Source organism: Coturnix japonica, chromosome 4 (genome assembly GCF_001577835.2).
Source record: "Coturnix japonica isolate 7356 chromosome 4, Coturnix japonica 2.1, whole genome shotgun sequence".
Taxonomy (NCBI): domain Eukaryota; kingdom Metazoa; phylum Chordata; class Aves; order Galliformes; family Phasianidae; genus Coturnix; species Coturnix japonica.
The window spans coordinates 62,391,751-62,418,474 of record NC_029519.1 but is presented as its reverse complement, the minus strand read 5'-3'; the positions used below and the strand labels follow the sequence as shown (position 1 = coordinate 62,418,474).

Below are 26,724 nucleotides of genomic sequence, written 5' to 3'. Positions count from 1 at the left end.
TTTGGAAACAATTCCTCTATTATTAAAACATTATTATTTCACAAACTGAAATACTGCAAATTGATATGGAAGCTGGCAGCTTTGCGTTCCATGAGGTAAGCCAGTCACATCCCAATTACTTCACAAACTTGAAGTGAAATCCAAAGATTAAGAACATAGAGCATTCACGCCAGACCATATGGATTCATGACTTCAATGATTTTATATTTTGTGTGCACACATAATATGCATTTGTAAGCGCAGAAAGTACACAGTTTGATTTAATGCTTTGGTGCCTTTATTTTAACAACAAATATAATATTAAACAAAAATGACAACTAAAATTTCTATCATGCTAATGAACAATTATTCATCTACAGCACCTCACACTTTAATATCCATTTGAATTTTATTACTTGTCCCAACCTACATTGCAACCTACCTTCAGTTTGAATTCAAGCTGGGGCATGACAGACAGCAGTAAGTGAGGATCTATGGCAAAAAGCTCTTGTATCAAGTCAAATACATGCTCTGATAAGTCACTTACTGAAGACTTTCCCAGTACCAGAACCTGGTTAAAAAACTAGAATGAAAGCATTATTATTTAGCAGATTTCATAGAATCATGGAATCATAGAATACTTAAGAGTAGGAAGGGACATTTAAAGGCCACCTAGTCCAGTCCCCTGCAATGAACAGGGACACCTACAGTTCAATCAGGTTGCTCAGAGCTCCACCTAACCTGGCGTTGAATGCCTCCAGGGATGGGGTATCCTCCACCTCTCTGGGCAATATACACCAGTACCACATCACCCTCATTGTAAAAGACTTCATCATTATATTGAACCTAAATCTAGCCTACTTAAGTTTGAAATAATTTCCCCTTGTCTTATATCACAACAGTCCCTGCTAAAGAGTCTGCTGTCCCCTTCTTTCCTGCTTCCCTGTTCCTTCATTGACATAAACATTGCTAAAAACACATTTTAATGTTAACAACGGATGCCTGGTTGCTAGATAGAAAAAGCACTAACAATTCCTTTTGTTGCAACAGGATTCTTTGGTGCCAGATAATATTGCAAGACAGGTAATGTGTTGTCACAGTCTAGATCTACATGCTTAAGAATGAGATGGAAAAAATCTATTTCCTCTTCATTTATATGGGACATCTTTCTATTAAAAAAACAAGCGAGTTAATGATTCCTATTTAGAAAATGCTATTCTTCCAGTTGCATTTCCAAATGTGGCTTTTATAAACATCATTTTTAAATACACAAATCTCCAATAAATCAAAACATCAACAAGCACAATCATTAGTTGCAGTAAACATGAATTAATATACATACATTGGCAATGCACGGTTCAATGGTCTGGACGGTCCTTTTCAGCAGGACTTTTGCAAGATCAAATGCTTGCTTATTAAGGTTCTGGAAAAAAATAAAAAGTGAAGGGTGGATAAGCTGATTGCCCTGAAAATTATGAACTACTGCAAATAAAACACAGATAAAACATAAGGATGATCGACTATTAGCAAGATTGTATTTGGCAAGTCTACACTGAGAACGATTCTCTCATGTTCTTTTAGCTGACAAGATGACAAAAACAAAGCTCTCATCAACTGGTATTAAGGAGAAACAAGTGACCAAATAACCCTTCCATAGTTAAGAGGCCTCTCCTGCCATTAGGGATTCTAATAATACATCACATTGCTGTCAATAGAAAGGAGCTGATACTACGACACTGCATCTCATGGCTTCATGTATGTATGACCTGTCACAGAAAAGGAGGGTCACTTACAGCTGAAGGGATGTGGAATTCTACAAAAGTTGAAAACATGGATTTCATAAAAGAGTACAGAGACTTAAAAGCAACTAGCTGAACTAGAAAACTAACACGCGTTAGGTAAGAATAGGATTTATTAAGACAAAAGCTTAAGATGGGAAAGAAGCAGGAAAAAAATAACAGGGAGGTGGAAGAGAATTTGACTGACAAGTAGAGGCAAAAAACATGTCTCCACAGAAGCCTGGGGAAATATATAAATATATTTACATATTTATTTACATATTTATATATAATATAAATATACATATATTTATTGGAAGTAAAAATGGCATCACCCATAAAAATGGCATAATCCATAAATATATGGAAACAAATATACATTTCCGATACATATATTTATTGGAAGTAAAAATGTGTGCTTTGTTCCTGTTTAAGTACAGAATTTCTTAATAATGAGTAATCCAGACACAGCAAAGAAACAGCACCAAACAAATCCTAATGATAATTTTCAGTCCACTGTAACAAGGCTTGAAAAACTACAACTGTCATGGGTAACCTGAAGTGTGCAGAGATATAAGCAAGGTAAAGGCAATTAAAATTGTTATAATGATATACTGTTATAATATTTTACTTTGCAGACCTTGTGTGCAGGAATGAGGTTAATCAAAATGGAGTCCAGCAGCTCCTGAGTTACTCCATCGCCTTCCATGATGATAGAACTCATCAAATCCAGCATATGCATTTGTACCTTCTGGTTGTGGCTATTACTAAGAAGATAAAAGCATATTATCAAGTCAAAGTTTTCAGACACTGACAAATACTAATAGCCCTTCAAGAGGCAATGGATTAACACTAAACACTGTTCAGCTCTTGCATTTTCAACTATTGAAAATATCAGCACAGCTATTCAGACTTCCCTCTGTTCTAGAAATATTCAAAAACCTAGAATACTCTAGCTTTGCTTTAAGAAGGGAAACCCAAGAGAAGCAAACATCCAACCACAGAAATAAAAATGCACATAAGTCAGAATGAAGTATAGCACTGCGACATAGAAATTTTAACAAGTCAGAAATGTCTGCTTTTAGAAACACGCCTCTCTATATTGCCAGTAATTTGTACTCATTTGCTTTCCTATTATCTCCTCGTTTGGAGGAAGGGAGACTTGTTCTGTTCAGATCTATTCATTTGTAGGCTACGTAAGGATTCAGTCTATCCCCAAATCTGATGATATTTTGACAGTTTAATAAAATTGAAGTGATTCAACTTACTTGATAACTGAAAAAAGAGTCCTAAAAAGCTGAATAAAAATTTCATTGCAATCTTCCAACTCAAAGCAGATGTTGTAAGATTTAACCCAAGCTAAATTCTAAAACAAAAATAGGATATTCAGGATATTAAAACTTTGCAAATCACTTAAGTATAATCATGTTAGTTACTTTTTCTTCTATTCAGATAAAAATATTATACAATAAAAAACCCTTTGGAGAAAGAGACTGGATATTTGCTTTGCATATATACAGCTCTTAACACAAAGGGGCTTTGCAGTATACAACCACCAGAAAAATTAGAGAACGATCTGATTTCTTAAGTACAAAAGCAGATTGACAGAATCTGTTAGCACAGTAACATTATATCTAAACTTATTTTGAATTCATGGTATGAAACGATGCTGGTTTTTTTTGTTTTTTTTTTTTTAATTAATAAAATCTTTTAAGACAAAGCACTTTCTAAATGTACACTGATAAAATCCCAACATTTCTAGTCCCACTATCAATATAAGAATATTTGCATTTTAAACAGCAATTAATTTTTTCTCTTTACAAGGTAATAAAACCTTAAGGGTACACAATACAAAAAGAAATCGATGCCTAAAATTGCAAGATAAAGGCTAAACACTGATAAATATCAATCATTTTAACCCAACCTCAACTATAGGCAGCATGAACTCATTAAATACCTATTAAATTTTAATTGCTAAAAGAAGCAATTTATTGAACATTTGTCTGCTATCATTTACACTACAAACAGCTGTAAATCGGGCAGGTAAGATCTATTACATTTCTTAGAATCACAGAGCAAGCAGCATCTACTTAAAGTTTCAATTATTACGTTACCTCTAACAAGTAAAAGTATCTGTTAAACTGAGGGCTCTTTGTGTCCTCCAAGCCTTTTAATTGTCTTGTAATAAACAAGAATATGTCCTGTCAAAACACAAGAAGGCATTTACGAGTTAGATTCTGCAGAGAATGAAAATACAACCAGTTAGTACTGACACCTACTCCCTTTTACAGGCTCATCATATAAAATATTTTAGGCACTGACAGAAATCTATCAAGAATGCATTTCAGGCCTTTAAAACACTCCATTGACTCACGGGACCAAAGCAAGAGCCCTTTAATGAAATTGAGTATCAGTATAAATGCATTAAAAAACATCTGAACAATTTTTATTTGCAACAGGAGAACGAGGCAGGGAAAAAGCCATTATTTACCTTAAGTTTGTCATGGGAAGTATATGGAGCTTCAGGAGCATAGATACGAAAGATATCAGCCAAGCAACATGCTACAAGGAGGCGCACATCTTTATTGGGATTCCTGAGGAAGAATTCAGATGCAAGGTGCAAGGCTAATGGGAGATACTGCTGTTTCTCGTCTTCTGAGTCCTGGTCCATATCCATGAACGTTTTTACCACCATCTGGAAAATACAGGGGGAAAAAAAACCAACAACCTCATTTGAGTGCTTTCAGCTATTATTCATAGAATCATAGAACCACCAAGGTTAGAGAAGATCTCCAAGGTCATCCCATTCAACCATCCACTCACCACTTCCCCATTAACCACATCCCTTAGTACCACATCTAAGTGTTTCTTGAACACTTCCAGGGATGGTGACTAAGCCATCACCCTCGGCAGCCCATTCCTGCACCTCACCACCCTTTCAGAGAACAAATTTTTCTAATATTCAATTTGAAATTCCTCTGGCACAATTTGAGGCCATTCCCTCCAGTCCTATCACTAGTTCTGCAGGAAAAGAGGCCTATCCTCACCTTACAACTACCTGAATGGAGGTTGTGGTGGAGAGCAACTAGGTCTCATTCCTAATTTCTAAAGAGATGAAACAATTTCAATACATTTTAGACTACTGAGTTGCAGTAATGCAACTTTTTGTTTGCACAAACATCAGAAAGAGAAAAGCATTACTCTGATGCTTAAATGATTACTAAATGTCAACTTGATGTTTTACACTAAGACACTGAAAAACACATAGCGGCTCTTCTCATTTTGGCAATATGAACCTGAGGTGCAGCACAAAATGCTACATACTGATGAACTTGGAGCCCTAAAACATTTAAGTGTGAGGACTTGCCTCATTAGGAGGAGCTGGAAGTCATCTCAGCCAGCTGGCCTAAAATATGGGCAGGGTAGTGCAGCTACGCAATCAGCTGTACCAGCCTACAAGCAGGCAGTCTTACACTGACTGTATCAAGGCACAGAGACCAACAGCTACTTTACATGCAAACAGTCCTTTTATCTGAATTAAATGAACCAGGTACCAGATAACCATTTCATCCCTCATGTAAAACATCCAACTCTGCAGACCTACTCTCTCTGCATACTCCAAACTGCATCTATATTCTTTTATATATAATGAAAAAACTATGTTTTTTTCTTGTGTCCTCTAGCACAGTAAAAAACAACTAGTTCCCATGAAATGCCATCAAATTATTTTGAAATGTTTCATTTCACTGGGATTTTATAATGTCAACACAATCAATTGGCAAAACCGAAAGTAAGAATTTAGTCTGAAAAAATAAAAGAGCCACAGGTTTAACTTTTCAAACAGGGACATCACTGGAGGGTAGGACTCCATGATGTCTGGAGGTCCCTTCCAGCTCCTATGATTCTGTGACTGCCTCATGACCTAACATCTAGGAACACCAAAAATCAGGGTGGGTGGGAATAAAACCCAACTAGAGCAAAAAAGAACCTTAAAGCTACTGCCCAGAAAAATCCCAATTCTACCTACATCATCCTGTTTCCCTGAGATTACTCTTAAGCTACACTTAGAAGCATTAGCTGAAAGGACAAAAACACAACTACAACCAAACTCCCGTTTGACTTCTTTCAGCTGACAGCGCAGGTCTCTCTGTTACAGTGTCACAGACCACCTGTCCTTCTCAGGTCCTCCAGTTTAAAAACAAACAAATGTTTCCGGAAACCCTAGACTTCAAAATCTACCAGATTCTTTCAGTAAGAAAAGTAACCGCCTCTCTCTCTGCTGGTGGCAGGACATGGAATACTCTAAATTACACAGAGGAAAAATGTAACAGTAACCGCTGTTAAGTATTAGATTCAGATAAACATACTATTGAAGGCTTTAAGAACAGGGTAGAAAGGACAGAAACACCTGCGGGTTTGGAGGTCAAAGATAAACTGTATCCATGCCATGTAAACTTGTCCCACTAAGAATCCTTCCAGTGTGGATGACATATACAAGCAAACTTTAGATCTCTCTCTCAAGTCGTATCTCCTCTGTGCTTCTAGGTATCACAAGCTCCATAAACATAACACCCTTTGGGGTTCAAATCACTCATGCAGTTCTTTTAACTATATGACAAGTCACAGAAGTCTTGCTTAAGTGCCTCCTCTGAGATGTCAGGACCAGGCAAGGCAAGGCAGTGCAGCGCTGCAGAAACTTGCACAATGTTCTCACTTGGTACCAAAGTGTTGAAATATTCCAGGATCAAAATGATGGAACTAGTATTCAGCACTGTTACCTGCTTGAAAACTAACAGTCTGTGGATCTTCCCATGGCTCTCCTGTATTCAGCAGGAGCTGCCGGCAAACATCCATAAGCCTCATTCTACTTTCCTGCAAAGAGCTCCTGGATACTTCTTTCCTTTTACAAACAACACTGGGGTAGTAATTGGGCCATTGGCAAGTTGCAACTGTTATTCAGTGCACAATCTATGTTTTGTCCATTGTTTCTTTTTAGTCTCATATCTGGTTGTATTTGTGTATGGACTTTTGTTTTATTACAAAGTCTTTGGTGCATTGTGTCCTATTGGGAGCACACACAACACCCAAACAGAATAACGCCCTGATCTTTACCTAGAATCCTAGATGCCCAAACAGGGCAAATAAGAAATCATATGTATGGGGTATATAAAACACATACCACACACACACAAAAAGAATTAGCATAAGTAAATTAACTACAAATGATAATGCAATAGTTAAAAGCATCATGTACATCTTGCTAATTAATAGTAGAGCATTCCAGGAAAATGTCATTAATATTTCTGAAGACTTGCATTTACATACACCCTACAGGGTCTGTTGATTCTGTCAAAGTTCAACGATTCTATATAGTTCTTGATTACATGTAACTAACTGCATCTAAAATCATACACCATAGGAGTACTCTCTAAAGCCAAGCAACTACTGGCATTGGTTAAGGCATTACACCCTAGAACAACTTCCAAACACCTGCTCATCTACATAAGAGATTCATTGTTGAAACAGAAGAGAAAAAACAGCCCAGACATTAAGTACAATATACACTTGGCTCTTAGCACTTGCTAGAAAGCCAAGAACTCAGTCAAAACTTCATCAGTTACAAGGCTGGTACTCCTGCCCTCTAGCACAACTGAAAAATTAATTATCTAACCATACTCAAGAAGGCAACCTAAGCCTTTAGAAGTACAGAATATGGCATATTTGATTAAATCATTTATTCATTAACAGAACAGTATACAGCAGCTTGCTTTGCGACACACTCCTGCCTTTCTGTAGCTATCCGTCCTATTTTCTCACAAGCTCTCTAAGATGGTTACTACATTCCTACTAAAACTGATGAAGCCATAACAGGAATTCACCACTCTTTCAAACTGCAGTACTGCTGGTTAATCAACGCCCAGCCATACAGGAGAACCAACCCCAGCTAGGGCAGCAATTCCCATTGATGTAAAAACCTACCAGACTTAATAGTTTCCACCACAGACAATTGCCCCCAGTGCAAAAATCAGGAGACAAAACAGCAGTATTTGAATATATTAATGTAACATCATCCACTCTTTTCTGAACAATTAAGTACCCAATTTCCACACTAACTGCTAGCAAAGGTAAACAAAATACAGCTGTTCACATTTAAGATTAAATTCAATCTATGCTGCCTTGATTAAACGCGCCTCCATGAAGTAAGCTATCACATACTGGCACTTCACTAAGTGTTAAAACTGATGTAGAAATTTTCATTATTGATATTTTTCCATAGTGCCTTGAAATTCTAATGATCACACTAAGATTCCACCCTCCCAGGCTCTCCAAGCATAGATGGAGCATTTCACTTCCATAACGTAAGAGACAGTACAGAACTGCAAACCATTTCATTCCAGCTAGTGAGAACTCTGCTAAGACACTCTATGCATTATGAACACACTGAAAATAGAAGAATTTAAGGCTTTCTGGGAGGTGCTTACCTGAATACATAAAAACACGTACTACACAAGCCAATCTCTCTGAGCTATCCCTTATACTTGCTGGAGTGAAATGAAGAGATACTGACCATAGTCAAGCACAGATGTCTGATGACATCTACAGACCTCAGCTCACTTTTCTCCTGGCAGTGACTAATTCATACTAAAAGTCTAGCTTTCTCTTCAAGAGTATGGCTGGCATAGGAAAAAAAGCCAAGAGAAAGTCTGGTATCAAAGTTCACCCAAATACTGAAGTGTTCCATTTTGTCATTGAAGAATTTTTATGTCTTTCCTTAGATGTTTTAAGCAGTATCATAGATTGCCGTCAGCATTACCTACTAACAGTAAGTGATGACCTCCGATTGAGACCATTAGTAAAATCTACAGACATGTTTATCTAGGAAAAACATTTCTCAACAGTTGCAGAAGTAACGATGTAGACACCAGATGAGAGATCTTGGTTCATCCCTGTTACAGTCTTACCTATCAGCTGGACCACCAGAAAATATGGAAACAAGGAAATTGCTGCGTGGACAGCAATAAGACTAAAAGCTCTCTAAACATTCAAATCAGGAGGACCAGATGATTTCTATTTCAGAATTCATAAATACCCCACATTGCAATCACACGCTTAGCAACAGGTCTGGTTTGCTTTCTTTTTTATACAACAAGGATACCACATGGTCAGAAAACAGAAAACATTAACCTAATTATCAGGAAAGGTGATTCAGCAACACGACCCCTAGGCTGACATCAAAAGAATTTCATAATACAAACCAATTTTGAAAGACTAAATAGGCAAAGAAGTTTAGCAAAACAGGATAACACATAAAAAGGAATTTACAAAATCACTTTGCTAACCTAATAAACTTCCTTTGTTAAGTCCATCAACTTTCCAAACAAGGGAGACCATTACAAGCCATCTGAGTGTCAGAGAGAGCATCACACTGAGCCATGCTGAAATAAGTTGGAGGAGATGGAGTTTAGTTCAGTATTGTCACTCCTCCTTAGACTTTTTTTAAGTGTCAACTTGAAAGGACATACAGGACCTGAGTGAATTTATTAGCTGAGAATGGCGTTATAATTGACCCTGTTTGCTGTTCCCATAAACAACTGCAGCATTAGAAGTAGGAATAACGACAACTGACAGTTAGGGACCAGCAGCACAGGACAGGATATTGCACAAAAAGAAATAACAAAAATTAATGTACTAATAGTAAATAGTTATGTGTCTAGTGATTAAAACCAACAACTCGTGCTACTAAGAGCTCATCAGCTGGAAACAACAGAAGATGGGCATTTATTAAGCAACTATTAAGAGTTTATAAGCCAATGGCAGGAAAACAATGAAAATGCAAACAGAAGAGGCATTTTCAGGCAAGGCAAGGTAAAAACAGTAATACTACTCATGAAATGCTACTAATACTAAATGCTAATTTGAAACACACCTCTCCAGTCTGATTGCCCTCACTGATGAAAAAACAACACACAAAGCAACAATTCAGTTTTGGAAAGGTACCGAAGATGGCCGCAAAAGGGGTCTAAAAGGCCTTGTTGTACAATGGGACAACACAACTAAAAGACTGTGACCTGTTCAGTTTACCAAAACAACCACCGAAACTGAAGTACTTAACACACTTTAAAGATAAGAGTGCTATTTAGGCTAAGGAAAAAAGACTCATTTAATTGCCTTTTTAATGGTCCTGACTTGACAGAAATAAATACACAAATTAAGCAAGGGACATATGTGGATTGCAGAGAAAAAAATGAACTAGAAAGGATGTATTTCTGTGAAGTTTTGCTGTTGTCATTAGTGACATTAAAAAGAAGAAACTGATTGCCTGATTTCCACTCCTAATTCTATCCATAATCTGCACTATTTGACACTGCCCTTAAGCAACTCGAAATAACTCAGAAACAGAAAGGAAAAAAGAAATACACAAAATACTATGCAAAGCACACTGAAGCAATGATGGTTGGACAGGATGATCTTGTAGGTCTTTTCCAACCTTGGTGATTCTGTGGAAGACTATTTGCTTCCTCCTTCACACCCTGCTCCCCAGCCTACAATGACAAAGGTTTCCAGCTAGGAGATGTAAAGCAATGGCAGCCTGCACCGCAGTGATCCTGTGATCAGACAAATTGCTTCAGCAGCTGTCCCTCCCCTGGGGACAGAGGGCATTTCTGTGCAGCTTTGGCCAACTGCCAGATCACAAGCAAAGTAGTCTTGTCATTTACCGCTATCTCCACATTCATAAAACAGCGGGCTCTGTATTAGATGTGCTTGATGTAAGGACAATAACGAGAATATTTTCTAAAAGCCCAGAAACTAACCTGACCTAAGAAAAAGCAAATACATTGACTGCTACTTACAGAAAAGCAATACATTGAGTAGTTCATTTATTTGAAGCAACTTTCTTGATACTTAAAGATTTAAAAGTAACCATGTGATGAATATAAACATCACACACATACCACATCAGAACCAAACCAAAAAAACAAATACTGTTACAAACTTGGGAGAGGCAGTGCAATTATTATTATTGCCCCCCTATATTCAGCTCTGGTGATGCCGCACCTTGAATTCTGCGTCCAGTTTTGGGCCCCTCACTGCAAGAAAGTCATTGAAGCCCTGGAATGTGTTCAAAGATGGGCAACAAAGCTGGTGAGGGGTCTGGAGCACAGGCCTCATGAGGAGTAATATCCTTATGCGAACATCCTGTAAATTCATTTATACTGACTATTGTATGAGATCTTTTTCATCTCTCCCCTGTTTTGAAAGAGACTGTCAAACTGTTAAAGAACTCCATCCAAATAGATCATGCTTCTGTTTGTTCTGAAGGTACTAACATTTGTCAATTAGGAGAAAGTAGATTAATAACCAGTGTTAATGGCCAGGAATTTAAGAGAGCTTCCCTTGGAACTGACTGATCAGAGGCAAAAATAACCTTCAGCAACCAATGACTGGCTCTGCTGATTTGAACTCAGTCGAGAGCTGGTACCAAGTGAAAAGCACAGTACCCAGCACAGCTTTTACTGACACCCTGCTTCACTTCACTTCTGTACATAGTGACAGGGTATGAAATACCACAGCAAGATGAAGCACAGGCAGAATTTCAGACCTGCCTGCCAAGCAGGAATCACAGCAGTGTGCAGTTTAAATTCCTTTCCCGGTACTTACAGTTTTGATTCCATGTGACACAGAGAGCCAGTTTAACTGCTTGCTGCCACCATCTGCTTTTCTCCCTCCCACGTTACTCACCCTGTCCTGCTTCTGGCCATGAGGTGCCACCACCTATTTTGCACTGGCCCCAACATCTGCTGGGTAACTGTGAGTTGATATGAAACACAGAAAACCTCCTCAGAGAACATCCCAGGTGGTTTTCTGACAGGCATAGATAGGCCAGCAGATGGGAAAAGACAATTCAATGGCCAAGACCAGGGAGTGAAGAATTTACCCTTCTGGTTGATAAACCAAGTCCTTCACTTCTCTGCAATGCAGACTCTTAGCAGTGACAAGCACACGAGGCCTGAAATTGGCACCTGTATTCAAATCCTACCAGCCTCCCCTACACACATCTTTAACTCTGTTCATTAGAAACCAACATAAGTATAAGATGTGATCATTGATAATCCTGAATTCTTTGTCTCCTCACAGAGATCCTCACAGAATCCTATGAATGCAAACAAACCCATTCACCTCATCATGCTTCCTATTTCCCAAACAGCTTAAAAAAAGTTATCAAGCACGTTACATATTCTTGGTTCATTCTACACTCCGTCATTAATAAAAATTGCTTCCTTAAATCTACTTCTTGTTTGCAGTCAGTTTTGATACCTGGCCACTCAATCCAAGATCTTTTAAAATAATGAATTATAAAAGGTATTGAGAAATCCTATTAGTTTGTCCTTACCAAACTCAAATTATTCCAAGTATTTCGTTATCCTGGTTTTAAAACCGTGTTGCCCAATCTGCTGTGATACAAGCTATAATTCTCCAGATCAAATCACAAGCTTAAAATGGGTGTACACATCTTCTCAAAATGAGAAGGAAGAGACAGTGGACATACTAATCAACACTCTCCATACTTATGTGGCATACCACCTTGAAGACATCTATGATTAGTATGGTGCCACAGCACCCATATTAATTTTGTTAAGCAATTCAATCTGCAGCGGTATCTAGTCTTTATTACTAGAAAGGTTTGGAACAAGATTCTTTCCAGTTTTCCCTGCCAAAGTCCAACTATTGTTTAAGTACTCCAAAGAAGGTTAACATCTCATAAATTAAAACACTGAAAACGTTGTGCTTTCTCAGAACCTTCACTCCCACATTTACAAATACATAGCAGAGGAGTATTTGCATTGGGACTAAAAAGACTGTTCTTTAAATATCATAATTCAAGACACAATCAGAGGCATTTCATTAAACCTTTCCCCCTAGATACACCAGCAAGTGCTGTATATGGTTAGGGTAAGACCAAAAACATCTCAAAAGTGTATTCCCTGTGGTGAAGGTGTCTCTGTTTTCATGTGAAGTTTCCCAAGTACTTTTATAAAAACTGTGGAAGTGAGGTTTCTTTATAACCAACTTATTGCTGTATGATAATTCATTTCCTCACCCAGAGGTCAGGAGACTGGTGTTGGACAAGAAAGTATTTTTGTTTCCACTGTGAACTGAACTCAAGGCTTCATTCTGCAGTAAATATTCAGTCTGGATTCTCACAACAAATTCAAGCCTTAGACTCGTACTTTAAAACACAACTAGAAGACTGCTCTTACAGTACTAATGATATATCAAAGAACGGATCCATGGTCATTACTACACTACATTGCAGTTGTGTTCCATGGTGCATCATCCAGTCCTCCTGACTCAATCATCCACAAGGAAGATGTTATAGGCATGGCATGCCTGGGCCTGCTTGCACTCCTACACAACCAATAAATGAGACAAACAAGCAATCCATTATTTTCTAAGAATATACAGTTTTTGTTTTTACAGCAATCTTGGGAATTATGGTGAACTGAAAAACATTGACTGAAACAGAAAAATTATGCAAAATATTTGTAATCTTGAATTTCAGCTGCAACGGTAACAGAAGAAAGAAATTAGAAGTTATTTAGCAGAACCTGTTCAATGACTGGCAATTACACACAGTACCACCAGGTACAGTAGCGCATGAAAGTATCAACATCATCAAGAGAATATTCCTTAGCTGTGGCATTCATGTTCTGGTTTTGTTAAGAAGCAGACTGTGCTTAGCCTCAATGAACTGTAGGAGGCAACAATGTGGTGTCCCAGCGTGAACCTGTGCCTGGTGATAAAGCTGTGTCAAAGAATTCTGTCTGTGTGCCTGGAGCCTTAGTGGAAGGCTCTCATTAGTGGAGATAATCTAGAACACAGATGGTGAGTTTCCATTTCCATGTGAAAGACTGGATAAAAATGAGAATTGCCAAATAGTAAAAACAAACAAAGCAACCCACTACAAAACAGCAAAACATTAATTGACAATCCAAACTGATACTGCAAACCAGAAACAACAACAAACCCTAATGATGGTGCTTTAACCAGAACCTGCTCCACAGAACTCACTGCCTAGAATGGACACCCCCGCTCAGCCCAGAGAGATCAGCAAACAACTGCTGGGTCTATCAGCTACTGCATGCATCAAACTAGACTGCAAAGTTTTCTATTCATACAAATATCAATTCCCCAGTGAAGGATCATTTTATCAGAAAATCCTGCTATATATATCCCTGGTATTAAACACTGATTTTTAATCCTTATTAAAAAGAATAAAAAAATACTTCTTTACAAAAAGGGTAGTTAAACACTGGAAAAGGCTCCCCAGGGATGTGATTGAGTCACCATCCCTGGATGTGTTTAAGAGCTGTTTGGATGTGGTGCTCAGAGATATGATTTAGCAGAGGGTTGTTAGAGTTGGGGTACTATGGTTAGGCTGCAGTTAGACTTGATCTTTTAGGTCTTTTCCAACCTGGGTAATTCTATGATTTTATGATATTAAGGAATTTTTCCCCTCTTTAAATTTTCCACCAAAACCAGACAAAAATCAATGGGCGGGAAATCGAAAGAATTAACACTGCTGATATGAAAATATAGAAGTCAAACCCATAGTGCTCAGAAACAGAATGATTCCCAAGAAGGAATGAACCTTCTAAGAAATAAGCCTGGTAAAAGATGATAACATGCCTCTGTACCTTAGTACTATATTGGTAGAAAAATGCAGTACAGAAAGCCTACAAGAAATCCAACTGTTACATAATGTCACCATCAAAATGGCCTTAAAAAGGAAAATGTAGGAGACTGAGAGAAAGGGATAGAAAAGAGGAGGGGAAAAAAAGCCAATGCCAAACCAGTCTTACACATTCCTGTCTCTGTCTCAGATTTGTTTTTATTTCCTGGAATTTTACACCTATACCCTATCACTAGTCAAGGCTGGATTTTCACTTGATTCGAGCTGCTGAACATGTTAATTACACTTTCAAACCAAACAGCTTCTTGAAGCAATTTAAAATCACCTCCTCTCTCAGTAAATATTCTTTTCCCAAAAACATGAGGGCACCTGATTTAGTAAATACATAGAAATAAACAGAGCTCTACTGTACCTTCCTCCTGCATGGGCAGTATTGTACATTTCCTCCTAAAACTGTCATGTTTCTGTTTATTTTCTGCAGTTATTTTAATTTAAGCTAATGAAGTCTTATCTGGGAACTTTGCCTCATGTTTTGAGGACTTCAAGTAACTCATTTTTTTCCACAAGAGTTCTGCAACTGTTGCTTATCAGTTCTGTTAGAGTTTTGCCTCGTGGCTAGTTAGAATATGCCAGCAACTGCCATACCTGTCCCTCAGCATTCCTCATATGCAATTGCAGCTTTATTGCTGCTGATTTTGCCAAGATAAGTAGCAGGCAATATATCAGAAACAAAACATTATTGCGAGGATTCACTTTTGCTGAAAGATTTCAACACGCTTTTAAGTGCTTTGCCTTCTAAGTTACAGTAGAGAGCCTTCTCATGTTATGACTTTCTTAGTGAAATATGTGAAGATCACTCACGTCCCAAAAAGTCAGAGACTGCAACAATTTTTCTTCTTTCCTAAATACAGACGTCAGATGAAGGCATCACGTAGCACTCCCCACTAGCCAGAGCCCACAGACCATTCTTACTGCCTGCTTGCATTGTTGGCATTAGGCAACACTTCCCCATTTTTAAACTCTACGTCCACTTCTGCTTTATTTTGATGCCTTCCAACTACTGTTACTATTTCGTTACCCAAGCAAAGATATATTCCCTATAAGTAGCTATACAAGAAGGAACTCAAAACAGGCAAACTTCCCAAAGCTACAAAGGCTGAAAGGTCACTGCATAGACCTTGTGACATTTCCCTGCTTAAAAAGAAAACCACAGACTATTTATTTAGAAACGTACAGTTACACAATTATTCGTTTTGAATTTAGATTAAAACGAGGTTTATCTAAAATAGGCTGCTGAAATCAGCAATTTGCGAGCAATTTGTGGCAGAATGATGAAGCTGATTCCCTTTGTATGCTCAGACACCTGAAGCAATACCGGCCTGTGCCCCAAGTGTGAACGTAGATCTGGCACCCATGGGCATTAGACTGGGTCATCTCACAAATGCCTGCATGTGTGACAGAGACACAGGCCTCAGCACACAGAAGCTGCCCAGAAAACACGAGCAAGCACACACTTCATCAAGTGCACTGGCTTCCAGCAGCCTGAAGCAAAGAACAAAAATAATGCCTCATTGTTAAAAAATGATCTTTGTTTTGCTTCCTTTCCTCCAAAAGTGAACAGAGATTCAAATAAACTTCATGTGCTCAGCTGCAGTGATCTCAGAATAGCAGTCCACAAAAAGCAATTTAGAAAACAAAACAGACAGAAACAAAGCAATCAAACAAGAAACCTCACGTTGACTGTGAAAACAGAAGACAGGAAAAGTTATCTACAAAAGGATGCAACAGATCTCTCACCTACAAACTGTAAAGGAGAACACTAACTTATTGACCACGTGACTGTTAAAATGAATCACTCGATACCAAAGCACACCATTTAGCTGTTCATATCTAACAGCATTCTAGCTTATGAAGTTATTGCCTTCAGGTCCTAAAGCCCACAAGCTACCTATGTAGTAGGTAATGGTGGTAGTTTAACTCATGTTCTATGGGTATAATCTTTGGTTGCTGTGGATTTTTTGTTAAATCACCTTCATGATCATCACATGTCGGTCGGTCACATCCTGAAAGAGTTGATCCCAAACCTGCAGACTGTAATATCTTGCTATGCGTGTTTTCTCACTTTTCCGTTCTACAAAGATTCAGCAGTGTATTGCTTTGCTGGTTTTGTTTGCTTACTTTTTTTTATGATCATTTTTAATGTTTAAATATTTTGCAGTGCATCTGAAAGAAATGAGGAATTTACAAGTGCACTTTGGCCTACAGATTGTTTGCAGAGGTTTACAACAGCCTCTAAGAACTGCAGGAGTCGATTTGGAATTGTAAACGTGCTGTTAGCCAAGATTTATGGTCAGGGAAACAAAGCTATCAAGCAAAATCTCCAGTGTCTAAAACTCAGGCATTGAGACAAACCCTTTTAGCACCTTCAAGAAATTGCTGGGACCAAATACTTGATCATTTATTTCATTGGAAATTACTATAGAAGATGGCAAATTGTGGCCCAAGTTATACTGAGGGGAATGTTTAATCATCAAAATGATGAAATCCCTAATCAAACAGAGAGCAGAAGGTGCTACCCCACATCTGAATCTTAGTGGTGTTTCTACACCAGTAGTAAGTGCAGTGCTGAATGAACAGTAAAAAAATATAAATAAATAGACTAAAAATAATAATAATAAAATAAAATCAGAGAAACAACTGGCAAAGGAAACTGAAGGATTCATAAAGCAGCTTCCTGCTGTCCATGTGAATCCATTGCCTTGTTCAGTTTCAACTTACGCATGTCTTTTGCCAGAGCTCTGGTTGCTCACTCACAAGCTTATTACATTGACAGCAGTAAAGCCGTGTGAAAACACACATCATAGCCATCCATACCTGGCTGACACAGAGACTGCAACATCTGTTTTGAATTTGCTTAGGAGCTATTTTTACACATCAAAAGGAAGACTTCAGAAAAGAGGCAATTCCTAGGAAAGTGAGATACAAGGAATATATAATATATGTAAGTTATAATCTAATATTCACTTAAGCTATATCTATGTAGTAGTCAATCTCAGTGAAGTCCAGGAAGATGAACAGGAGCAATAATAACAGGAGGGTGACACAGAACAGGCTGCCTGCAGAGGTTGTGGAATCTCTTTCTCTGGGAATACTCAAAGCCTGCTTGGATGCCCACCTGCATGACTACTCTGGGGAGCTTCACTTCAGCAAGGAGGTTCGACTTGATGATGTCCACAGGTCACTTCCAACCCCTACAATTCTGTAACAATCAGGACACCTTCTCCCCCTTCACCTTCACTAAGTCCACTGTGGGTGCATTCTGGTTTTAATCAAGACAATGCAAATTCAGTTTAACATTTACACGGGTTCTTTTTGCAACAGCATCATCATCTATTACCAACATATCCAAGTTTCTTTGCACTGGTCAAGCCACAGAACAGTTGATTCATTGCTCATGACTGGTACCAGTTGCTTATAGTTTTTCCCTATATAATCAGACAAGGACTTCAGTTACAGATTCTGAATAATAATAATAATATGAATTGAAACAACTAAAAACATGCCACAAACTCCCTCAAGAACATGAGATGAAATCAAATAATTTCAAGGAGAAGATCTGTATAATCAAAATTACCCATACAACTTCATACAACAGTTTCTGCCATCATTCCTGTGCAGTTATTTTCGTAAGAAATTTCCATATATTACATATATATTGCTAAGGGAAAAAAAGGCAAAATTCTGAAGTTTGGCAACTCCAGATTTCTGATGCACCCACCACCACAAAAGCACAAGCTGTCTGCTAACACTGCATCTTCAAAGAATAAGCAAAATTATGCTCGGAAATGTTTCAGTTTTTTTTGTATAATCAAGGGGTCCTTAATAAAAGTCTGCAGACTTTTCAGAACCTGAGAGCATAAGAAATACAAGTTAAATGACTGACATTTTAAGAAGCGTTTTTGCTTTCTATGAGTATTTGTGGAAGAGACGAATGCTTAACAGTAAACTCGTGGTCTATCTATGAGTCCTGTGGAGTGTTACTAATGCCAGCTTTAGGTTGACAGAAAAAGGTTCTAGTATTTATTAGCTCATACTTGGCAGGGAAAAAAGAGCAAGCTCTTTCTGGTGCTTATCTGCTTGGGGGTACAAAAAGTGTGATTATCTAGAAGGTTCATTTCTCTGTATGAACATGTAAGTTCATACAAGCCTTTGTTTAAAGAACAATCAACTGCAGCAGGCATCAGGAGAGGGAAAAAGAATGAGAACTGGCAAGAGGACAAATCTGTTTGCAAGCATTGGCCTGTCCCGCCCACTCTAGTTCAAGTCAAAGCACAAGACTCAGTAGTTTGGACTGCAGAACAGGAAAAGACCAGTCTAAACATCAAAGCCCACATCTCCTAATCACAATCCTATTTCAGAACTGTGAGCCATCAGGCATAGGGCAGCCTGAAAAACACTGAAGCCTCAAATTCTATTTCATTTGTTCAAATGAAAAATATAATAATGGGAGGAAGGAGGAAACCAAGCATTCCTTGGCAAAGGAGAAGGCTAATAACCTCTCATTATATATGACAGCCACCAGTTCAGAGCTCCAACGTAAAATCAGTTTATTTTGAAAGCAGTCACATATTAGCATGAATGGTACGATCTATTATTCTAGCAGCCAATCAGTTAAGAACACTTCAAAACTCATTCAGGATCTCACAACATTCACATCAATTTGAAATTACCAGCACCAGCACAATTCACACCAGTGTATGAACACAGCATGGACTCCCACTGTAGTGCACTGCTCATGTTTAAAGCTGAAGCTCTCTGAAACAAGAGATACACTTCATTTTGTCCCACCGAACAGGGATGGGGGCAGATGCTGCAGCAATTCTTTGGATGCAATTTTACTGCAATGCAAGTTAACCTAAATCTGCCAGTTCTATCCCTTCACTGTGTCAGCACTCACGGGATCGATAAGTGGCACTACTGGAAAACTTCCACGTGGCTGTACAAGTGCTATTGTCAGGACAAGACAAAAGTAGCCCCACAGGGGAGGGTAGGACTGCTTCAACCCACTCTCACGGTGCAGTTTAGTTTATCTTTAAGTTGATCTAATAACATTGAACCAAATGAACAGCGTCCCAGATCAAACTGTTACTGAATGTAACAGCTGTACCACCCCAAGACTGCCACACAGACTCTGCCAGCACAAGGAGATGGAAGCACATGACTGTGTAAGCTGCATTGATCCAGATGAAAACCAACCTGTGACAGAAACGTTTTGAATGGGATAAGCTCCACACTCCAGTATCCGATAGGTGAAAGAGACACCTGGAGTGGCATGTGAGAAATAGATGGTCCACAAGCAAGCAAGACCACTTGTGTGGCTCTGTTGTTTGCCCATCCACACATTCCAATACAGTGAAACACAGCAGGGTTTGATTAAAGTAATCCTCCAGCTACTGGTGTAGCAACTCCATCCTTTCCAACTTCATTATTTCCACTGCTCCACACTTCCTTCCTCACTCCATACCTGTTTTTCATTTTTCTCATCTTAGTCTTCACAGACTTGATTTACTTCTACACCTTTGAGAGAACTGCTGACTCAAAGAAGGAAAATGACTTTGAATTGGAACTGTCTGAACAGCAATAGCAGCAGGGATAAGGATAAAAAGCTTTCCTTCAGTAGCAGCATCACTTAGAATACTCCAAGTACTCAGGTGCAACGATGCAAGAACTGCCAGCTTCCAAGATCCGATACACAAGAGAACTTACATTTTGTATTTTCAGATAAACTAACTTGCTTTTAGACTAGATTAAACTATCTGCTATGCAGGTCAGCTTAGACTAAGATGACACACAACACACAGCCACATCATGATGCAGCCCTTTAACCAAAGCATTGACAGGCACTGAATCAGTTTGCATTCAGAAACGTTTATACTCATCACAGCCCATATATTGACTGAAGTAGAAATGATTCTTAAGGTTAAGACAGTGTGAATTAGGGTACAATCCTGCTGTGCCATTTCTCAAGAGACAGAGAAAGTTTAAGAGATAAGATGCAGTACAGAACTCACGGAGAGGATGAATACGGTTTCATATCAGCATAACAAATCCAGTTCGGATCACAGTGCTCCGACATTTGAGCACAAGATCCAAAACAAAGTTCCAGGGTAAAAATGTCAAAATTAAGCAAAATTAACTGGTAGCATTTCTACTTTGCAATCTGACTGAAGGCATTTTAATCTTTACAGAAAACAAAGGCTGGGAGGGTAGGACTACCTTTGGAAAATGCCATGTGCTGCGCTCACTTCCCCAGCTGAGTTTTACAAATATAGACTTTAAACTGCTTTTCACTCCCAGTTCAAAAGATATTTTTAAAACTTACTAGGTTTTCAGCTGACTCACTTCCAGTTGTACCAACATGAACATATTCTACAAAGAGAGATCCGTATCTTCAAGCCAAAATCTCATCATTTCAAAGCTGTCTGGATTACCCATTTCAACTAGAATACAGCTGACATCTTATTTCCTGCTTTTCTATTTTTCCTTAGGCTGCAGTGTTATGCCTACCTTTATGTTCCATGGATGTTTGCTAAGAAAACCAAGTCACTAACAGCTCACAAAGGCAACTCCTAGATCAGGAATCCTAGATCATCCTAGTTATCATTTTCAGACAGAAGCAAAGATAGTACTTCCAGTTCAGAGAAGCTTTAGAGATGGATTAGAGGTTTTGCAGAAATGGTGACGTGTACCATCTACATTTGCAAAGGACTGAGTAAGGTATTTCAATAAATGTATTTTCAGCAAAACCCTTTACAATTCTCTTGCTTTTCTTTCTGCTTTAATTTTTAAGTGAATGACTGTTATCTCGCCAGCTATTCAATGCTGAGAAAGAATCACTTGTTTAAATATAAGAAAAAGTCCATAGGGTAACCTTCCCCACCTCTTCCCAGAATGCTGAATTCTGTTTCTACCACCAAAACTAAGAAAAGACTATTTAATTCTTAAGCTGTTCCAGCAATGAGATAAAAACTTCCCTACAGGTACCCTTTCATACCATTATGTCACTGCACAAACAACGGGGTACAATTCTGAATGATTCCTCTTTGCTGTTCCAAGCAGACAAAGTGTTTTAGAAAAGTCATATCCTTTCAAACTGAAGAGGACATCAAACTGAAGCTCACAGGGAGGCACTGCAGTGAGTGAGAGAGAAGTAACTGAATACTGTATTTTATCATTTGAAATCACAAGAAGAATTTCTATGTTCCTTGAAATTTAATTTCAAATAACTCCCTACTAAATTATGACGCTGGTTTGATTAAATTTCAGTGATGAGCTTACTGTACACGAGTGTTACTGCACTTTGCGTCATTAAGCACATGCATACATTTCAGAGCAGGAACACAAAGCTGCATTAAGGTAACATGACTTACCCTACTTTGAACACCCTCTACCCGAACATAAAATAAAAGTCTGAAGGGGAACAATCAGCCATCGTTTTCCTTCCATTAGAAGGATAACAGAAGCACAGTCAAACACTTTTTGTTTCTTTATTTTCAGGAATAGCAATTTATTCCAGTACTGTTTTCACACCCACACTGCAGCATCAGACAATCCAATCGCAAGGCCGAAACTTCAGATCATCTTCATATTAAGCACCTCCTGCATTCAACTATGTGCTTTTATCTTTTTTTGTGAGGCTAATTCTCAGGCAACAAGAACTACAGTAACAGGATTTTCATGGTAAGCACAAGTGAAGTTGGCATTTCTGTGGTCTCTCAGATCAGATATATCAATAAAACAGCTTCAAGATTAGCATCTGAAGCTATTCCCTGATGGTTAATCAGGTTATGTCCAGAGAAAGTACTAAGAAGGAAAGACTACAATTGTAGATGGAAGGGAACTGTTCAGTGACTGCAAAGTGATGTTCACACTACTAACCGCTACCATAAGTGTAAGCCTCTTAAGGACGTATTGTACCCAGTACAGGAGAAAGGGGGGAAAAGAAAAGCACTGCAAAACATTTTGATTTATCCAAAATCCTTGTAAAACCTTCTCTTTCCCTACATCAACCAAAAAGGGTATTTTTAAATAGAAACAAACCAACCAACACGCATCCCTTTAATGCTTACGAACATACTTTGCCACCATATGAAAAGGTATTTAAAAAACGCAACCCTAACAACATACTGTAAGGCCTAAAATTCCCAATGACCCCAAACAAATAGCGTTTCAGTAAAGGTAACAGGCTGTATGTACTGATGACAATAGAATGTCATGAAGATGAGTAACTTTATCAAACAGATAGAAGAAAATGGGCAAGCTAAGGAAAACGAAGACATTAAATAGGCTGACCACCCTTCATAGTAAGTTTTGATGAAACTTCCCCCCACCATGACTGCAAAACAGATCCCACCACTGCAGTTCCGACACCTCTATCAGATAAGCGTGTCTCATCTGTCACACATTAATAAAACATTTAGGATATCTAGGAAAGAGAAAATTTTAACTTTTGTTTCTGAGCAGGAACACGCTTTGTAACCCCCTTCTATCTTTCTTTACTTCTAGTACTTCATCACGCTTAAGACACCTTTGCAATAACCCAAAATCTGATGGCAGCACAGCAGTGCGAATACAGCTCATTAGTTTAGTGCAGCTGCAGAGCCGGCCAACACACACTGCTTTGAGTGACACCGATAGTAAGCATGTGTTTTACATCTCCAGGTACCAACAGGGATTAAGGACATACTGCAGCCTACGCAGGAACTTTATATATGAAGAATGTTTAACACGGAATGGGAGCTATGCAAGTTTGGTTCCTTTAAAATACAAAAGTGGCTCTAATACACATCATGAACTAATGATCTGCTAATTCATTTATCTGTTTTGGAAGCAAAAGATGCACGTAGGCATTAAGTAAACAAAGTAACATGAATTGATTCAAGCATATGGGGAATAAGAGGAAACTCAGACAGTGTTTCATTTTCCTTCCTATCAATCATCTCCACGCTACTGTCTGCAAACCAAGAGATAAACCAAGAGTTTTTCTTCTCTCATCTCATGGCACTACTGCGAGGTTAACACTTTGTTTATGAGCCTTGAGCTGTTTTACAAACTGATTCAAACCAACTCCTTGTAGGAAGGCAGCAATATGGATAGGATTTTGTATCCAAACTTAGTTTAAAATGTTTGAATACAGCAGGAGTTTTCCACATTTATACCATAAAAACACATACTGCCAGGCACACCCACCTAAAGTAAGTGATTTACATGATTAAATCGTGCCACTGCTGCAAACCAAGTTCAGCTCTGCTCTGCCACAGCTTTCCAGTACATCCCTGAGAAACAGCTGATCTTAAACAATATTTATGTTTCACCTTTCAATTTAAATTAATGTTCTTCCTCCACAAGAGGGGATCAAAACCAGAAATTCCTAATCTACAATCTGTCATTAATTATCTTCTATGCTTTTACCACAATTAATCTCTTGTCCAAGTTACATCTATACATATCACACCTCTGTACCATTTCCTCAATCCCAATGTTAATACAGTATCTGCTACATGATTATGTGCATTTAAAACAAACAAACAAAGCCTTGAAGCCACTTCTGAACTTATTTATTGATGCTGCAAGACAATAAATTAAGGAAAATACTGCAGAAGTATTTTATGCCTTGTTAGGCAACTGATCATGCTATCACAGTCTCACAGAATGGGTTAGAAGAGACCTCAAGGGTCACAAATCTCCAACACCCAGGCCACAGGGCAGGTCCACCAACCTCCACATTTGTATGGGAAACTGGTAATCACAGCCTGAACCTCTGATTAACCATATGAGGCAAGTGACAGGCAGCTGTAGGAGCACAGGGGAAGGTAATTCAGCTGTGCTCCCAGAAAGGGTGGAGCTTGACTCCACCTCTCCTAGATCCCATTTAAGGGCTGACCACCACTACGGCAGCAGCTCTTTCTGGAGATTGTTCCTGTGTGGAGTTTCTACAGCAAGCCTTAACACTGGTGAGCATCTTGACTGTGAGCCTCAACACCGGTGAGTCTTTCCTATATAATCTTTGGCTATCCATCTAATTTACCTTTGTATAATTACAGCTGTACAACATTTAATACTAGATCAGGCTGCCCAGGGCACCATCCAACCTATAACTGCTCTGTTGTCACCTATTACAAAGTATCTATAGGATGCCTGTTGTATAGTCTGCAAAAAAACTTTTAGCAGAAAATGTATCATCTTCTGGGTTCCTAGGCAGAAAGATGACGCTTAATTCAAAGAAGTGCTAAGCACTCCACATTGTAACTGAAACCAAAGAACCATGCAGTATGAATGAGCAAAATGCACAGTCACTTCAGAAGTTACATCTCAAACCTGCCAAATGAGACCCCTAATGTCAACTCTGTGGTTGTTACTCCACCCCTTCTCAGTGGGGCAGCTCTTCAACTAGGGCTCATACCAACCCCTCACCAAAAGAATTAACAAAACCAACAACAACAACCCACTAAGCACAGAACTATTAATAATCCTTTGAGGTTTGGATTAGAATAAACAAGGACGCAGTGACTTCTGGCCTAGCCTGTCCATTTCAGTGGTTCATCATCAGATGTTCTCACTGCAACTCAGCAAACTTCAGTTTCCACCCCTACCTCCATCTCCAAACCAGGACTGCTCTTCTCTTATAATGCATTTATATTTTTTATTGCCAGGATACCATTAGATTAATATTATATACATGAAGCAGCTAATAATTACTGATGTAGTTATAACATAAGATTATCTTTGAAAAGGATTTAGTCATCAATCAATTTGAAATAAAATAACATCCAAGTGAACCTATGTGGTCTATTTCTCCAAGGATTGAGGAAATTGGGGCAATTACAAAGTAAAGAGATAGTACTTCATTGGAGAAAAGGGAAAAAAAAAAAAATCAGTACAAGATTTCTTCTTCTCTGACTGGTGGCCTGTCCCAGTTAATGAAAAACTTGATTGTTGCCAGAGTCAAACTAATTAAAAAGATTAAACTATGAGCAAATTCAAATTAGAAATTTGGCTTTAGGCTTCCGTGGCCAGCAATAGCTCAAGAACGTTGCTAACTGCAGTGTGCAGTTAAATACAATTAATGGAATTTAAGAAGTGTTAGAATAATTAATTATCTGTGGATCATTTTGCAACCTGGTAATGCAACCTCTATAAAGCTACTTATAATTCTTACATTTAAGCACATATGGACATGCAAGTCAGAGGTCTAAGCCACAAGAACATGCATGTCATCTCTTACTGGCAAATAGTGCTTAGTTAATGCAATCCAACATACGTAATATGGATCTTTTTTCCCATCAAAAGTACCAAATCCCAGCATGTGACAATATGAACCAGGTTTTCTTCTCCTGGATGACATTCTATTATTTATTTTTCAGTTTCCTCCAAAGTAACAACATATGTGTGGATCCAAGTTCCAGCCAGCACACCATATAATCCCAAAGGCCATATAAAGAAATATCAGGTGAGTCTTTACTTAATTTACTTTACTTTGTTTTAATTTACTCACAGACATCCAGTTTAATTCAAACATTTAAAGAGGGGGAAAAAAACACCTTAGTTTTAAAATTATGTAACAGATATCTAAAAAAATTCTGTGAATAATTAGCATCAGTTATTAGCGTTAACAATTTCTAGTGATGTAAGGATAATCTTCCAGAGATAAAAGCACAACAAGCCCAACTACAAAGAAGACAACATCTAATAACCCAAGGAACATACAGAAAGACAATGGGAAGGATTGGGAGTGTTTGTTTATATCAGCTAATTTAGAAATGCCAAGGGACGAGATAAGGAAGTCTGCCGGGCACACCAGGAGCACTAATCCAGATGATCACATGCTGGGCCTCGGGGTGGGGCAGCAGGGGGGAACTGGAGGACAGGGGGATAAAGAAAATCTCACAGAAAACATCTTGCTGGACTGTTACCATGCAAAAGTGACAAGATTGCTGGACTCATTGTGAACTATGGGAAGACCCTCAGCCAGAAAACCAGAACAAAAGCCAGAATGCAACTTCAACTATGACAAAGGACTGTATAACCCACAACAAATTCTAACCCACAGAACCCTGATTTCACTGGAACTTCATGTGCACTGCCTTCAATCTCTACACTGAAATATATCTCACTCCATTCTTCCATAAAGTTTCAGAAACTGCTCTTGTACTTATGCATTTCAGTGCCTAAGTAAACATACTTTGTACGTATTTGATGAAATAGGATTGCTTA

The 26,724-nt window shown here is 38.4% G+C and overlaps 1 protein-coding gene and 1 long non-coding RNA gene across 4 annotated transcripts in view; one reads left to right on the top strand and one right to left on the bottom strand.

The window, feature by feature from the left end:
- Window positions 1-26,724, bottom strand: part of PDS5A (PDS5 cohesin associated factor A) — a 65,023-nt gene that overhangs the window by 33,363 nt on the left and 4,936 nt on the right. For all 3 annotated transcript variants that reach the window (XM_015862389.1, XM_015862387.2, XM_032444543.1), the window contains exons 3-8: window positions 4,249-4,452; window positions 3,872-3,958; window positions 3,026-3,123; window positions 2,398-2,524; window positions 1,322-1,402; window positions 422-562 (exon numbers count right to left, since the gene is read on the bottom strand). In XM_015862389.1, the coding sequence (XP_015717875.1) occupies window positions 422-562; window positions 1,322-1,402; window positions 2,398-2,524; window positions 3,026-3,123; window positions 3,872-3,958; window positions 4,249-4,452 (738 nt within the window). The remainder of the gene's footprint in view (window positions 1-421; window positions 563-1,321; window positions 1,403-2,397; window positions 2,525-3,025; window positions 3,124-3,871; window positions 3,959-4,248; window positions 4,453-26,724) is intronic.
- On the top strand, window positions 24,407-26,269 carry LOC107313784. The gene is made up of 3 exons (XR_001555195.2): window positions 24,407-24,495; window positions 25,875-25,960; window positions 26,156-26,269. It is a non-coding gene; the product is annotated as an uncharacterized LOC107313784 (long non-coding RNA).